This window comes from Chlorocebus sabaeus, chromosome 15 (genome assembly GCF_047675955.1).
Source record: "Chlorocebus sabaeus isolate Y175 chromosome 15, mChlSab1.0.hap1, whole genome shotgun sequence".
Classification (NCBI taxonomy): domain Eukaryota; kingdom Metazoa; phylum Chordata; class Mammalia; order Primates; family Cercopithecidae; genus Chlorocebus; species Chlorocebus sabaeus.
In genome coordinates, this window is record NC_132918.1 from 72,725,777 (window position 1) to 72,743,929 (window position 18,153).

The 18,153-nt window shown below is 37.8% G+C and overlaps 1 protein-coding gene across 4 annotated transcripts in view; it reads right to left on the reverse strand.

Moving 5' to 3' along the window:
* SLC4A7 (solute carrier family 4 member 7) overlaps positions 1-18,153 on the reverse strand; it is a 105,036-nt gene that overhangs the window by 53,577 nt on the left and 33,306 nt on the right. For 2 of the 4 annotated variants that reach the window (XM_008009315.3, XM_038002939.2), the window contains exons 4-6: positions 10,308-10,446; positions 9,283-9,443; positions 6,777-6,965 (exon numbers count right to left, since the gene is read on the reverse strand). In XM_008009315.3, coding sequence (XP_008007506.1) covers positions 6,777-6,965; positions 9,283-9,443; positions 10,308-10,446 — 489 coding nt within the window. Of the gene's footprint in view, positions 1-4,147; positions 4,520-6,776; positions 6,966-9,282; positions 9,444-10,307; positions 10,447-18,153 lie in introns of all 4 variants that reach the window. The other 2 variants (XM_038002942.2, XM_038002940.2) reach the window with 2 other exon arrangements.

Consider the following 18,153-nt stretch of genomic DNA (forward strand, 5'->3'; position numbering starts at 1 on the left):
GCACAGTTTTCAAGAATAGTCCTAGTTGCCAGATTTGAGGGAGAAAAGTGCAATGATGAGAAGGCTCTGAGGAAAAGTAAGGCTATCTCAGCAATGAGAGGAAGAAATAATGAAGAACTCAACACTGACAAAGTTAGCAGGTATAACCTGAAGTCACATGGCTAACCTAGTCATCTTGAAAACCGTCCCTTTTTCAAAACTGGCACGCCAGATGCATGCTAGGGTTCTTCATCATTATGATTTGTGTAGTCTTTCCCAACCTCAGCTAAACTAAAACTGTTTTCTCAATCAGTCAATCTCCCTACTCCTATAATAAATTCCTAGGATTCAGAATTAAATGAGCAAATTACCAAAAAATAAAGCTATCATTAGCACAAACACAGAAGGACGATATTACTTTGCTTTAAGGAAAAAAAAAAAAAATGTATGCATAAGTAAATCAAAGATACCAACATTTTCTGTCATTAAAAATTTGAAAGTGAGGTAGTTAGAGCAATGGTGCCCAACCAGGAAAGATTATGACCCCCAAGGAACTTGTGGCAATGTCTGGAGACATATTTGGTTGTCACAACTCGGGGATGCTACAGGCAGCTAGCCAAGGATACTGCTAAACATCCTATAAAGCACAGGACTGCTCCCCTGCCACCCGACCACCCAGCCAAGAATCATCCAGCCCAAAATGTGGATAGTGCTGAGACTGAGAACCACTGTGTTAGAAAAAGGTATTTACAAGTACAAAAAATAAATTCACTTCCTTTTTTTTTCTTTCCCTAGAGATGAGGGTCTCACTATGAACTCCTGGCCTCAAGTGATCCTCCCCTCTTGACCTTCTAAAGTGCTGAGATTACAGGCATGAGCTACCACGCCCAGCCACAAGTTATATACATATTAATTTATATAATTTATAATTTTATACATATAACTTTTATATATATAATTATCTTCTAAAAAGTAACTAATGGGAAATACCATTTTATTATTATAGGTACGCGCAAATTATGACTCCATGACACAAAACTCCATGCTGTTAGTCACTTAAGACATAATGATGCTGAGGCCACTTTCTTCCACTAAGACAGTACCAGACATCAAGGAAACTCCACTAGAGTTTCTAGGTGCTTTAAGCACCAAAGGTAACTGAACAGGGAATAATGTATAGCTGTCCCTATTATTGTTCCTCAGCAATTACATACTATCTACAGTTGTCTTTTTAACTGTAATTCTTGTCTTTAGAAATTCCCTGTCTCCTCTCCATTCTAATTTCTTCTGTTCAAAAATGCCGATAAATCTCATCACAAAAACTCATGGGAAAAAAATGTATGTTCGATTCTCAGTTAATTTATCCCCTTAACATGGCCTAAGAAGCCAATGTGAACCCACCTCCCCCTTCCCTCCTATATAAAATTTATACTTCCTAATCATTTATAACACAGAAGCTGGTAAAACAAGAAGTGGTCGTTGTTACTGATCGATGTAATATAGGAAAAATGGAAGGAAGTAGCTTTTAAAATCACTTTTGTTCAAGGAAAAATAGTAAATCTTCTTAGTTCTTAAGATTAGAATGCTGATTACTTCTGAATAATTATTTATAGGGTTGTTTTCCTCTTTTATGTTCAGTTACTTTATCATTAAATTTTATCTTTTTCATGAACTGATAAAGTTCACAATGAAATACTCTACTATAGATTTTGTTGTAAGTGGACCTGAGTTCAAATCCCTGCTCTGGCTGATCTTAACATCTCCAAGTCTTTCTTCACTGAAAAACAGGAATAACACCAACCTCATCAAATCGTTACAAAAATTAGAAATATGATATTTGAAAAGCACTTATCACTGTATCTGGAACAAACTATAAAACAATGGCAGCCATACTGCTATTTTAACTAATGTCATAATGATTTAGCCATGAAGCTTCTATTTGTACTTTTAAAAGTATATCCTTTTTTGCAACTACAATGAGCTTTGGCTAAATGTAATTGGTGTGTTTCCATAAAGCCAACAGAAAGAGAGGTTTACTTCACAATGATAGGAACACAAGGATTTCCAGTCAGAGGATTTAGGCTGTCAGTCACCAGTTGTATGATGTAGGGGAAGACAACTAACTTTTCTAAGTTTCTGAAAATGGGTGTGTCCATCTAATTTACACATATTTGTATACACATTAAAAATAGGCTAATTTAATAACCAAGCTACCACTTAAGTGTTGGATGTTAACAGTATTTTGGAGAAATGTGATAATACTTATGTGATTAAAACCAATGGTTAGTATCAGTATCCATCACATTGAGGCTTAGCTGAAATAGTAAAAAAGTCACTAAAATATACTTATTTTATATTAATTAGGTAGAAAGATGTATGTACAAATGTACATGTAGTCAATATAAGGATAAGCCAAATTTTCATACTTTATAGCCCTTAAGTTATAGGCTGGGCGTGGTGGCTCACACCTGTAATCCCAGTACTTTGGGAGGCCAAGGTGAGTGGATCATTTGAGGTCAGGAGTTCAAGACTAGCCTAGTCAACATGGTGAAACCCCGTCTCTACTAAAAATACAAAAATTATCCGGGTGGTAGTGGCACACGCCTGTAATCCCAGATACTGAGGAGGCTGAGGCAGGAGAATTATTTGAACACAGGAGGCGGAGGATGCAGTGAGCTGAGATGATGCCACTGCACTCCAGACTGGGCAACAGAGTGAGAACCTGTCTCCCCCCAACCCCCCCAAAAAAAGTCTAAAATGTACTACATTCTTTGGAGAAAAGCATTAAATAGAAAAAAAGGTATGGCTGGGCCTGGTGACTCACACCTATAATCCCAGCATTTTGGGAGGATAAGGCAGGAGGACTGCTTGAGGCCAGGAGTTGAAGACCAGCCTGGGCAACACAGCAAGATCCTGTCTCTACAAAAAAATTAGCCAGATGTTGTGGTATGTGCCTGTAGTCTCAGCTACTCAGAACGCTAAGTCAGGAAGATTGCTTGATCCCAGGAGTTCAAGGCTGCAGTGAGCTATGATTGTGGCACTGCACTCCAGCCTGGGTGACAGAGTATGACTCTATCCTATTTAAGGCACATCGCTTCACTATAATTTATTTGTATGTGTTCATTCACCTTATGAGTCAACTTCATGCACACACACACACACACACACACACACACACACAAAACCGAGCTACCAAGGCGGGACGCAGTGGCTTACACCTGTAATCTCGGCACCTTGGGAGGCCGAGGTGTGTGGATCACTTGAGCCCAGGAGTTCGAGACCAGCCTGGGCAACACGGTGAGACCTGGTCTCTATAAAAATTAATCCGGCATGGTGACATGCCCCTGTGGTCCCAGTTAATTGGGAAGCTGAGGCAGGAGGATTGCTTGAGTCCAGGAGATGGAGGTTGCAGTGAGCTGAGATCATTCCAGCCTCCAGAGCAAGACCCTGACTCCAAAAAAAGAAAAGAGAATTACCAATCTAAAAAAAGTTCACCCAGCCTGACCAACATGGTAAAAACCTGTCTCTATACAAAAAACACAAAAATTAGCTGGGTGTGGTGGCTCACACCTGTAGTCCCAGCTACTCAGGAGGCTGAGGCACGGGAATCACTTGAACCCGGGTGGCAGAGGTTGCAGTGAGCTGAGATCGCGCCACTGCACTCCAGCCTGGGCAACAGAGTGAGACTCAGTCTAAAAAAATAAAATAAATACATCCATAAATAAATATTAAAAAGTTCATGGCAAATTACAACATTATAAAAAAGTCTATGTTTTACTGAAGTGTTCAACTACCTTGACCTCTAAATCTAAGTGAAACTTTTTTAAAAGGCCTTAAATTATGTGTAGTCTTCTTTGTAGTCTTTTTGTAACTCAAATTTTTAATAATCTTACTCTTTTTTATTAGGTTGGTGCAAAAGTAATTGAGTTCTTGCCACTGAAAGAAATTTTTGCCATTGAAAGTGAAGCAAACTTTCAATGGCAAAAAACACAATTACTTTTGCACCAACCTAACACAATATACCATAAAGAAAAAAAACATGCAGAAGTCAAAAATAAATTATAAGCATTATCTACATATGCTGCTTAAGCTATGTGCTAAAAGGCATTCCAAGTGCAAGTGACTCAGAGGCAGAAAGCACCACACATGGAGGATTTTGGATAGTTGCCTGGAGTTAAGTCAACATTTTCCTCATTCTTCTGCTCCTCGCCTTTCAGCGCTGCTTCTAAGTCTTCCTCGGGCGGATGAATTACTACTGTGGGAATATCATCACTGGCAGGTGAAACCAGTAGTTCTGGGGCCTGAAGCTGACTCTGTTGGGAACTTCTGGAGGTCAGGCGGCTGATGCTAGGGCTAGAAGGAGGACTGTTTTGAGGGGTGGGTACTGGGGTTGTACACCTTGAGCCTGCAGGGGTTCCAGCTCTTGAAGAAGGAAGAAGATGACCGAGAAGAAGAGATAAAGGTGATTCTCCTCTCAATGAAAGGTTTGAGGCAGACAGACCTGTTCGCAAAGAGTGGCGGGAGGCTGAAAGGCCTTCCCCTGAGATAAAACAAATAAATGAAAAATGATGAAGTTCACTGCAGAAGGCAAATAGAGACATTAAAAAAAAAAATCAATTTACACTATAAATTGCATACTTCAAAGGCCCAAAATTTCAAAGTCATGTTGTGATGGTTAGCATGTCAATTGGGTTTTTACATGTTAGAAAGTCACTAAAAAGTTGCTTAAAACTATAATTAGTTCTCAGAACATACAAAAAAAAAATTGTTAATGACAGATGGTGGGGGCAATATCCTGTTAGAAATTAGAATGACCAATAGCATGGCATTTTTTACAATGACAATATCAATACAAAGTCAATGCTTAAACAATAAATAGCAAATGAAAATATGTAATACAAAATTAATATAATAGAACTCAAACCAAAAACCACCAAAAGTAATAGCTTATATCTAGCGTATTTTTCCTACATTTTACCAAACAGCTATGAGATAATTATGTCTTAGAGAAAAAGTTCATGTTAATATTAAGTAATAATTTCTAACTTAAAACTGATATTAAATATTTATAATATTAAGTCAGTAAGACACCATATACAGGTGGTGCTGCTCTCAAGCTTATAAAAAAACAACAGCAAATAACAGAACTTTTGTAATAAGAGAACCACAATGTCAATTTTAAAGGATACATATTCTTGAGCTCTCTAAAAGTATTAATAAATGTCCTGAAGTATGCTTCTCACTTCTAATATGTAGCAGATACATTAAAACAAGTACATATAATTTTTTATTTCACTAGCTAAGAGTAGAGTACTTCTCACCAACAGCAATATGGCAGTAGGTCTAAAATATTTCAAAAGGTCATACATACTTATAATTAAACCCCTCATATTTCTACTAAGTATATCTTAAAATAATAACATTCTCTATGAAAAACATGCAAATACAATAATCAATTCCATATAGCCTAAGTAATCAAAGTTACGTGCTCAAGGGTTTTCAGAAATATTTAAAGGTTAAACTATAATCCATTAGAAAACACCATTTAAACAACAAGCTACATGCAGGAAAAACTCAAATTGTAACTATATTTCAACAAAAGAACATGCTAAAACAGCATTTAAAAGAAAACAGCCAATGTTTTATGATGACCAAATTATAAAGAGGAATTACCGCATATGTAAAGATTAAATAGGGTCCCTCTGGATAAATGAACTTATTTCACCAAAAGAGAGAATATAAACAAAAAATAAAAGACAAAAAAAGAGAGTTACAATGCACTATACATGGCTTCCTTTTACATTGAATTCTGGTCCATAAGACATATTCTTTTACTCTTAAGATTGTTTAAATACACGATGACATAATTTTAAATGGATTAAAAAGGGTTTTCATGGCCAAGTGGAAGATACAAAAGATGATTATTGTCAGCTTTAGATATATTAGACCCTATCACCTATGCTTGCTTGTTGGTAGAACACTTAAAAGTCATACTATTATTTAAGGGATAAAAAAGATGAGCAGGCACCGTGTCCCATACTCCACTAGTCCTCACTGTAATCCTCACAAGCTTTGGGTAATAGTAGCAGCTTACAGCAACTGCTGGAGGCTATAGTACTTCATAAGCCACTCCAATCCTTTGCACCCGGGTTTTCCAGACTCACTGTCATCAGAGTTCTCAACCCTACTGATGCATTCCTCTGCTTTACACAGAAGAAAATAAGGAAAGGCAAAACCTCCAAGTGTGCCAGCATTAGGACACTCACAGAGGTAAACAACTGTAAAAACACTGTCTTCCCACATGCCACACAACCTGCCTGTAACCTAAGAATGAGAGTGGAAAGGCGGAATATGTAGACCTGGGTCTGAGCCATTCTCAACGGATTAGAAGACACCAACTAGGTCACCCTTAGTGTAAGACTGGAACAGTCATAAAAGCCTTTCACAAGTTGTACAAATAAAGAGCCGTGAAATCAGCAAACCAATCCAAAAACACTTGTTTATACCAGCAAACCAAGTATATTCAGGAGGAAAAAAAAGTAGGAAAAATCTAAAATAAAGGTTCAAACCCAAGATTTAGAATTTCAAAAAGGTAAAATTAAAAATTATAGATCATAATTTATGCCTCTTTAATTAATTATACGAGAGGCCTTGAAAAGAAACAAAGCAGGGCGGAGAAATAATTCAGAGGTAGGTATAGTGAGTGTTTAAAGATCCCCAAATGTTAATCGTAATGTTCTGGAAAGCTGTTACAGTAGAAGTGTTAGCAAAAAATTGGATGCCACAACTTATCTCACCATTCCTTTCAAGCAAGTGAGGGTCAGAATGTTTCTTGCCTATATCTGCAAAAGATCGAACAAGGGGAATCCGACTGGTGAATCTTTTCTCATTCTGATGATGATGTCTCTTCAGAAGAGCTTCTCTGACATTCTCTCGTATAGACTCGTCTAATTGGCCAGAAGCTATCATGTTGTCTAATACCATATCTATTCAATGAAAAAAAATAAATTACTAAACATTCAGATGACCATAAAATACAGGAATAAATAAACTGTGAGTGAAATCTTATGACAAAAATTAGAATCTTAAGTAACTCTAGAAAGTTTTATTATCACTATTAAATAATCAATGCATAAATGAATATTATCCACCCAATAAAAAGGAATTATAAAGACTCCCTTATTTTAATAAATACTATTAATTATAAAGAGGCTACTATTATATACTAATTAGCCTTCCTATAGCTGAAAGTGCTTTCCTGTATGAATACAATAAATTCTATTAAGCTGAATATTCAATAATACTACCTTCCTAAGATGTAAAGGTATTTTATTGCCAAACCACGTATTCTACCCCAAAACTGTTCCAGCAGATGAGTATCAGGACCCACTCAGTCATTAACTGTTCACTGAGTGTCCGCTATGTGTTAGGAATACAGCAGTTTAACAATATCAAAACAGAGCCAAGTTTCTGCTCTCTTCGAGAGGCAGAGAAACCAACATACAAATAGATAAAACGTCATGAGGTCGTAAGTTCTCGGAAGAGGAGTAAAATCAGGTTGTGAAGGGGATGTGGGGAATGGGGAAACTGATGGCAATGCCATTTTATACATTACTGCAGTGATTAAACTTTTTAATTTATAAAATATATATTAATATTTTTAAACAGTGGCACTAACTTGGAAGAAGAGGGTCAAATTTTCAAAACTATATGGTAACTCTAAAAAAAACCCTGGAAGGACCAGCGTAATAGGTAAACCGTTAACATTAACACAACAACTACAGTTTACCAAATAAATGAACACTAGATTATACAACATACACTAAAAGTACTACATGGTATTATGTGATAATTGCAAACCAAAGTCTGAAACCCATATGTATTATACAAATTCAATATTCCCAACCTTAACTTAATTTTTCAGTTACTCATGTAAGACAAGTAAGGACTGACAATTTAAATATTTGCAGCACACAGTCAAATCTAACAGTTGGCTAAAATTGAAGTATTTCTAGCCTGAGAAATTGTATTAAGCTCATGGTTCTCTTGAAGACTAAATACCACAGATTTTTGTTTTTCCATGGGAGCAATCTACAATGGTAGTCACACCATCAAATTCATTACCACCGAACTTAATTTTGGTTTTCATTAATTTTAGTTAGTGAACAAAAAGCTGTATTATAGCTGCCTTTTTCTACTTTCTACCTCCACATTATCCTTCAAATCTCCCCCTTTGATTTTCATTGCTCAGCCTACCAGAGCTCTTTCCTTGCTTAGACTGTTCCTAGAGAATAACTGGCCTACTTGCTTCTAAACTCTTCCTAATCCAAAGCCACCCTACATTCTGTTGCCAGAATGATCTTCCTAAATGTATCTCAAATCATACTGTTCCTCAACTTAAAAACCATCAAGACCACCAAAATGCCTACCAAATAAAATCCTATTTCTTGGCTAGGCACCGTGGCTCACACCTGTAAACCCAAAATTCTGGCAAGCCAAAGTGAGCAGGTCGTTTCAGTTCAGGAGTTCAAGACCAGCCTGGGCTACATGGCGAAAACCCACCTCTACAAAAATTATTAAAAAAAATACAAAAATTAGCCAGGCGTGGTGGTGTACACCTGTGATCCCAGCTACTCAGTAGGCTGAGGTGGGAGGATCACTTCAGCCCAGGAGACGGAGGCTGCAGTAAGCCAACATCGTGCCACTGAACTCCAGCCTGGATGACAGTGAGAGACCCTGTGATCCCCCCTCCCCCAAAACAAATAAACAACAACAACAAAAAATTCCAATAATTCAAGGCTAGTCACAATCCAATCTCTAACTGGGTTTCCCCACATACCTCCTACCACTACTGAAGAAATCTGTATATTCACATAGAACTGACTTTCCTGAGATTCCTGTCTATACTACTCTAGACTTCTTTACTCTTCCTTAAAATACTTTTTCTCTTGTATCACCTACTCCTCGTTCCCATGTGTTCACATTTTATGAGTAACTTGTACAGTTAATGTTCTCCGTGGCTATTCCCCACATCCCCATTCCAAAAAACAAGGAAACAAAAAACTCTTTTCTGAATTTCCAGAGAACAGACTCTGTATTTGCTTGTGCCACTATTCACTCTCTTATTGATACGACACTTACGTCTGTTTAATTTAACCTCATCTGCAAATTTATCAGACAAAAAATCTATCTTATTTCCTTATACTGTACTCCACAGAATAGAAGCTCAGCATATAGTTATTAAATGAATGTCTAAAATTCCACTACATCTTACATATTTTTTAAAAGTCAGTTTACTATAACCTGCTATTTCATCTAGAGTGCTTGCTCTCATATCCAGCATGACTGTTCCATTGAGGATGCAACTCCTTAGTTCAAAAAGACTGTGCAAAGAGAGAGTTGCCACATAAGGTTTACTCCATCGGTCACCGCCATCTTCAACATCCTCTTCAAATTTCAGCCATCTGAATGCATAATATATAAAAATATTTTATAAGTAATGAAGATTCCATTTGTTTATCTTAATGTGATAAAGAAAAATTTGTTCTTAAAAAAAAAAAAAGAAACAAAGAAAACGATGACCAAACAGACTATGGTTACAAACACATTTTCATAAATTATGCTAATGGTCTACAATATCTATAGTCACAAACGTCCTTTGTAGTTCCTCTTTCTATTCTAGCTATCATAATACTAAGTCTACAAAAACAAACTATGGAATTTCATATAGTTTCTACTTCTATTCCTCATCTAAACTTGCAATACACAAAATTGTAGATATTAAAATCTACAATGACATAATTTCTTTATTAAAGTATAAAGGATTATTTAAGTAAACAAATTTGAGAATAAAGGGAAAAATTAAAGATAGAATTTCTACCAATTAATAAGGAAATTCTCTGCTCACTGGTTTAAAGCACCAGATATCTCATACTTTCAACTTAATATTCCCATTACAAAAAGAAATCAAGGAAAGCCCATTTAAAAATGAGATTTAGGCCGGGAACGGTGGCTAATGCCTGTAATCCTAGCACTATGGGGGACCTAGATGGGAGGATAACCTGAGGTCAGGAGTTCGAGACCACTCCCATCAGCTCGGTGAAACGCCATCTCTACTAAAAATATAAAAATTAGTCAGGCGTGGTGGCGAGCTCCTGCAATCTCAGATACTTGAGAGGGAGGCTGAGGCAGGAAAATCACTTGAACCTGGGAGGCAGAAGTTGCAGTGAGCCAAGATCGCGCCATTGCATTCCAGTCTGGGCAACAAGAGCAAAACTCCGTCTCAAACAAAAAAAAGAGAGAGAGAGAGAGAGACTTAGCAGTATTACCTAGCAGTTTCTTTCCATTCATATTCTTCTCCATCTCTGTAACACAGTTCATCCATTTCCGTGAAGAGATCATGGGGAATATGTTCTTCATCATCATCTTCAGTACCAAGGATAAACTGAACTCTCTGGGATGGTGTATCTTTACAAAATAAGAATTCACATATACTCAAATTTTTCCTCAAGTCATTCAAAGATAAATTCAGTCATTCAAAGATAAATTCAGTTTTGAAAATGAAACACTTTTGTTACCTGTATAAACAAATATATTTTATCAAAACTCTCTTAATTATTGAACTATCACAATTCTGAAAGGAAATAAGAACCAACAATCCAGTAAAAAAAAAAAAGTCACAGAAAGATAACCTCCATAGAATAAAAAGAAAATTATGTTAAAAATAAACAAGTCAAACTAGCTTAATAACTGATCTAAACAAACAAAAATAAAAGTAACATTCCAAAACATGAACATAATGTTCAAAGGCAGCCCTTTTTCCTCACCAAAACTACATGGAAAAGTTAGAACAGAATATTTAAAATACAAGCTAAGGCCAGGGACTGTGACTTATGCCTGTAATCCCAGCACTTTGAGAGGCAGAGGCAGGTGTATCATCTGAGGTCAGGAGCTTGAGACCAGCCTGGCCAACATGGTGAAACCCCGTCTCTACTAAAAATATAAAAATTAGTCAGGCATGGTGGTGGACGCTTATAATCCCAACTTCTCGGGAGGCTGAGGCAGGAGAATCGCTTGAACCTGGGAAGTGGAGATAGCAGTGAGCTGAGATCATGCCACTGCACTCCAGCCTAGGCGACAGAGACTCTGTCTCAATAAAATAAAATAAAATAAAATTAAAATAAATAAAATAAAATAATAAAATAAAATAAAATGCAAGCTATGTTAAAGAGTAAAAAATAGAAAATCTCCAAGTTCCAAAAAATGATGAGAAAACTCAAAACTTCAAGTATACAGAAACTATATTTTCCTACTATCATGGAGAAACAAAACTGTAAGCTTGGGGTTTGGGAAGTAGAATAAGTCACTACAAGGAACAGATAACCCACTCATGGCATCTGATATTCAACTACTCGTGTAGTACAGGAGACCGAAACAGAGGAATTAGCATAAATACTAGTCCAGGACAGTTGAAAGCCCTACGGCCCCATATAAACAAATAAACCACCACAAATAGTTACCCTGAATATGAGAGATGAGTTCTCACTCAAAATTTACACCTAAGTGAACAATCCTCCAAGTACTTGTGGATGCAACAAGGATATCTGAACAGGATAAAGAGTAGATTCGATGGAATTGTCTTTGTAAAAGTCAGATCTGAGAAAATTTCAGAGAATGCAGAAACAACAGATAAGAAGGAAGAAAACATAAAAGATTAAGAGGGATGCAGAAGGTCAAGAACTCCAGGACAAGAAAAATACAAAGAATAGGAAGAGAAGCATATAAAAAACGTCTGAAAATTTTCCAGTATGTTTATGTCATGAGCCTTCATATTGAAGAAATAACCTAAGACCTATACAGGATTAAAGAAACATACTGTGATTGAACTTCCTACTGTATTAAACTTTCCAGCATTTAGGTCTTGCACAAATCTTTGTCAGAATGACCCCTAAATGAAATCTCATTACTCACTGCAACTATATAGAAATATAATTGATTTTATGTCCTGTGAACTGCTAAACTCACTTAGTTCTCTTAAGTATTGTAGATTGCTTAGGATTTGCTACCTACATGATCCTGTATCTGCGAATAAAGACCATTTTACTTTTTCATTCCAATCTCTATGCCCTGTATTCTTTCTTGTCTTCTTACACTGGCTAGATCCTCCAGTAGAGTGTTGTATAAAAGTCAACAGAGAGGACATCCTTTCCTTTTCCCAAATCACAGAAAATACTCAGTCTTTCATTGTGAAATGTGATATTGACTACATGGTGGCGTTCTTGGTTTTTGGTTTTTGTAGATGCCCTTTATCAGGTTAGGGAAGTTTCCTGCTATTCTTAGTTTGCAGAGAGTTTTATCACGGATAGGTATTGAATTTTGTTAAAGGCTTACTTTGAACCTATTTAAATGGTTGTACTGCTTTTCGAGAAACTTTGTATTGTTAATGAGATTACTTAGTTACATTGACAGATAAGTTTAAGTTTTAAACCAACCTTAGGTTTCCAGCTTGGCCATCATGCTAGTAACAAATTTAATCCACAAACCTGGTGGATTAAATAATACAAATTTATTCTCTTACAGTTTTGGATACCAGAAGTCCAAAATGAGGGCTAAAATCACAGTGTTGGCAGGGCTGGTTCCTTCTGGAGGCTCTAGGAAAATCAAATTCCCTTACCTTTTCCAGCTTCTGAAGGCAGCTTACATTCCTGGGGTCAGGATCCCTTCCTGACATCATTGTAGCCACTTGCTTCTTTCTGTCACATCTATATCCAGTCTGATCTTCCGATTCCTCTTACTAAGGATCCCTGTGACTATATCAGGCCAACCTGCATAATCCAGGATAATATTCCCACTCCAAAATTCTTAACCTGGCCAGGCATGGTGACTCACAGTTGCAATCCCAGCACTTTGGGAGGCCGAGGCAGGTGGATTACCTCAGGTCAGGAGTTCCAGACCACCCTGGCTAACATGGTGAAACCCCATCTCTACGAAAAATACAAAAATTAGCCGGGCATGGTGGTACACACCTGTAATCCCAGCTACTCAGGAGGCTGAGACAGAAGTATCACTTAAACCCAGGAGGCAGAGGCTGCAATGAGCCATGATCATGCCACTGTACTCCAGCCTAGGTGATACAGCAAGACTCCATCTCAAAAATAAAAACAAAAACAAATGAAAAAAAATTAGGCCAGATATGGTGGCTCACACCTGTAATCCCAGCCACTTTGGGAGGCCAAGATGGGTGAATCACCTGAGATCGGGAATTTGAGATCAGCCTGGCCAACATGGTGAAACCCTGTCTCTACTAAAAATACAAAAATTAGCCAGCCATAATGGCGCAGGCCTGTAATCCTAGCTACTTGGGAGGCTGAGGCAGGAGAATAGATTGAACCCGAGAGGCAGAGGTTGCAGTGAGCCAAGATCGCATCATCGCACTCCAGCCTGGGTAACAAGAGTGAGACTCCGTCTCAAAAAAATTTATAACAAAAAAAATTAACCTAATCACATCTTCAAAGTCCTCTTTGCCATATAAGGTAACATTCACAGGTTCAAGGGTTTAGGAGATGAATATCTTGCAGTCCATTACTCAGCCTACCACTCCCATGATATATTATCCTTTTTAAACATTGCTGGATGCAATGTTGTAATTTTGTTAGGGATTTTCTAATCCATATGTGCAAAAATATTTTGTCCATAGCTGTATTTTTCCTGTAATATCCCTGATCAGTTTTGCTATCAGGGTAATGCTGGATTCATTAACAAAATTGAGAAGTGTTCCCTCCTCTTACGTTTTCTAGCAAAATCTCTATTATTTCTTTCTTAAGTTTATTTCATCCTTGATGCCATCTGAGAGTAAATTTTCATTGTCAGAAAGTTTTAGACCACAAATTTAATGTCTTTAATCAATTTCTTCCTTTTTTAATTTACTTATTTAAGAGATGGTATCTGTTGCCCAGGCTGGAGTGCAGTCACACAAGCATAGCTCACTGTGGTCTCAAAACTCCTGGGCTAAAGGGATCAATCCACCTCAGCCTCCCCAGCAGCTGGGGAGATGCACATCACCACACTCAGGTAATTTTTTATTTTTTGTTGTGACAGGGTTTTGCTTTGCTGCCTAGGCTGGTCTTGAACTCCTGGCTTCAAGCAATCCTCCTGCCTCAGTCTCCCAGTGTTGAAATTATAGGCATGCGTCAACATGTCTGGCTTCTTTAATGCATTTCTGCTTGGTAGTTTATATTCTTAGAGGAACTTGCCCATTTCATCTAAATTATCAATTTAGTTGCCACAAAGCCATCCATAATATTTTCTTATTAGTTTGCTTTTTTTTTTTTTTCTTTGAGAGGGAGTCTCACTCTGTCACCCAGGCTGGGGTGCAGTTACACCATCTCGGTTTGCTGCAATCTCCGCCTCCCAAGTTCAAGCGATTCTCCTGCCTCAGCCTCCCGAGTAGCTGGGATTACAGGCATGTGCCACCATACTTGGGTAATTATTTTTAGTAGAGACGGAGTTTCACCACGTTGGCCAGGCTGTTCTCCAACTCCTGATCTCAGGTGATCCACCTGCCTCGGCCTCCCAAAGTTCTGGGATTACAAGCGTGAGCTACCACTCCCAGCATTGACTGTAGTTTTGAAGAATGGACTAAAATGTCCCTAATATTTCACCCTTAATGAATTGTATCAGTTATCTTTTATATTAAATATTATATTGAATAGACCTTGTATATCTTTAGAGAAACATTATCTTTGTTGAAACACAGACTAACCTATATATCCCTCTATACTTTATATTCATATAAACAACTCCCAAATGGGTTTTATCCATCCGAAAACATGAAAACGTGACATCAAAAACTACAGCTCGCTTTTTTTTTTTTTTTTTTTTTTTGAGACGGCGTCTCACTCCCAGGATGGAGTGCAGAGGCGCAAGTTCAGCCCACTAGCTTCTGCCTCTTGGGTTCAAGCGATTTTCGTGCCTCAGCTGGGATAACAGGTACGCCTGGCTAATTTTCGTGTTTTTGGTAGAGACCAGGGTTTCACTGTGTTGCCCAGGCTGGTCTCAAACCCCTGAGCTCAAGCAATCCGCCCGCCTTGGCCTCCCAAAGTGCTGGTGTTGTAGACAAAACTGGGTTCTTGTCACATGGCAGGGAAAGATCAGGCACACAGACACTTTGAAAGGAGTCCTGCTAACAGGCTGTCCACCTCACCAACTGAATTCCTGATTACTATCCAGGAACAGGAGGGGCCAGGCTGTTCCCTTCTGCAAATGGCGCGAACTTTTCACTGCTGCACCCCATCTTTCCAGTGCTCGTAGACTGTCGTGGGAGCCGTTTTTACTTGGTTGTCTCACTAGGATTATAGGCATTAGCCACCGCTCTGGGCATTTTTTCTTTCTTTCTTTCTTTTTTTGAGGTGGAGTTTCCCTCTGTCGCCCAGGCTGGAGTGCAGTGGTAAGATTTCAGGTCACTGCAACCTGCGCCTCCCAGGTTCAAGCAATTCTCCTGTCTCAGCCTTCCAGTAGCTGGGACTACAGGCGTGCGCCAACACTCCCAGTTGATTTTTTATTTTTAGTAGAGACGTGGTTTCACCATGTTGGCCAGGCTGGTCTCGAACTCCTGACCTCAAGTGATCCACCCGCTTCGGCCTCTCAAAGTGGTGGAATAACCGCGACCGGACCTCTAATTAGTTTTCTAATTTCTGCAGGATGTATATTGAAATTTTCTAATACTGGTCATTTGTGGGGGCTTTTTGTCCTCTGATCAATCTGGCTTTACAGTTATCTATTTATCTTTTTTCAATGTACCAGATTTAGCTCTGATTGAGGTCTTGCTATTGTTTTTTTCTGATTTTTACTTTATTCATTCTCCTTCAATTTTGTTTCCCATCTTCTCCTTACAATTTGCCCTATATTTTTTCCTTAGTTTCTTAGGCTAGAAGTTTAAGTCCCTGATTTCAACTTTTCTTCTGTTCTAATATGAGGATTAAATGCTACAAATTTTTCTCTAACGTACTGCTTTAGTTACATCTAACAAATCAGAATGTTAGATAGTCCTCACTCTGCAGAGTACCATGTATAAATCGTGTACATATCAGAACTGTCTTTACTTGGCAAAAATCTATCTCAGTTACCTGCCTATACTATTTTCATTTTCAATGAGTTTGAAATATTTTCTAATTTCTGTTGTGATTATTTCTTTAACCCATGATTATTGAGAAGTATTTTCTTCAATTTCCAAATACCTAGGAATTATTCTTGATGACATTTCTAGTTTAATTCTATTGTAATCAGAGAACATACTTTCACTTCTTTTAAATTATACTGAGACTTGTTTTATGGACTAGAATATGATCTTGGTAAATATTCCATTTGCACTTGTAGAGGATGTATTCTGCTGTCCTTGGGTGAAGTGTTTTATAAATGTCAGTATCAGTCTGGTTGGGCAGTGTTATTCAGGTCTTCCATATCCTTATTAATATTCTGTTTGTTTATTCTGTTAGAGAGGAGAGCTAAAATCTCCAACTCTAATTGTGGATTGATCTATTTCCAATTTTATCATGTATTCTGCACCTGTTGTTATATGCATACACATTCAGGCTTATTACATTCTGATTCTGGCTATCTGATTCTTATGAGCCATTATATGTTTTCTTTATGTTTCTTCTTGGGGTCTGTTCAGCTCCTTGGATCTATGAGTTCAATGTTTTCATTAAGTTTGAAAATTCTTCAACTATAATTTTTTCAAGTACCTTTTCTGATACCTTCCTTTCTGGGATTCCAGTCATACATGTTAGACTACATGATATTGTCCCACAAATTACTTATGCTCCCTTCATTCTTTTTCAGTCATTCTCTGTGTTTCATTTTGGATAGCTGCCATCACTGTCTTCAAAACCACTGATTACTTTTTTTTCCTGCTGTAGCAAATCTTCAGTTAATCCTATCCAGTGTGTTTTCTATTTCAGATATTGTATTTTTTCCTCTCTAGAATTTCCATTTGGGGCTTCCTCCTATTTTCAATAGCTCTCTTTAACACAATCATATTCTTCTGTATCCTTTTGAGCATATTTATTCTAGTTGCTTTAACATTCTTATTTTCTAATTCAATCAACTCTGCCATTTCTAGATCTGTCTCATTAATTTATTTTTCTCCTGGTTTTGGCTCATACTTTCCTGCTTCTTTATATCCCTGATAATTTTTGTATTCCAGATATTGGGAATTTAACATGGTCAGGTGACAGATTTTATCTTCTTTCTTTTAGTAGTGTAATACTTTGCCCTGGCATACAGTTAACTTAATTCTTTCAAGACCTGCCTTTAAGAATTTTTAAAGCAGATTCACTGCAGTCTTTAGTGTAAAACTAATCTAGACTCACTACTAAGGCCAGAGCCTCCTGAGAACTCTATCCAATACCCTGTATATGTCGAAGTCTTTCCACTGTGGCTGAAGGGAATACAAACTATTCACAGTCTTGTGTGAAAGTACAGAAACTGCTTAGCCTACTACTACTTTCTGGTAGGTTTTTCCCAGGCCACAGGTAAGTTTCCTCTCACACATGGCTAGACCAGTGATCAGCCAAACACTCAAAAGGATCCTTCTTCAGATCTTTGGAACTCTTGAGTATTCTCTGCTCTCTTGAACTCAACACCTCAAATTCTAGCCTCTTTCAACTCCCCAAATTCCAATCTATGCTCCTCAACTCTAGGTTCTGTTTGGGTTCCCCTCCCTGTGCTGTGGCCTGGAAACTGTCCCTGGGTAATAAGCTCAGGTCATCATAGGTATTATCTCACTTGCTTCTCCCCTCTCAGAAATCAAAGTCCTGTGCTGCTTTTTGTACAATGTCTCAAAACTACTGTTTCACACATTTTATCTGGTTTTCCAACTACTTTAAATGGGATGGCAGTTACAAACTTTCAGAATTAGAAAAATGAATTCTGGGGATCTAATAATGTACAACATGATGACTATAGTTAATAATATTGTAATGGCGGAGCACAGTGGCTCACACCTGTAATCCCAGCACTTTGGGAGGCTGAGGCAGGCGGATCACTTGAGGTCAGGAGTTCGAGACCAGCCTGACCAACATGGTGAAATCCTGTCTCTACTAAAAATACAACAACAACAAAAAAAAATAGCCATGCGTGGTGGAGGGCACCTGTAATCCCACTTGGGAGGCTGAG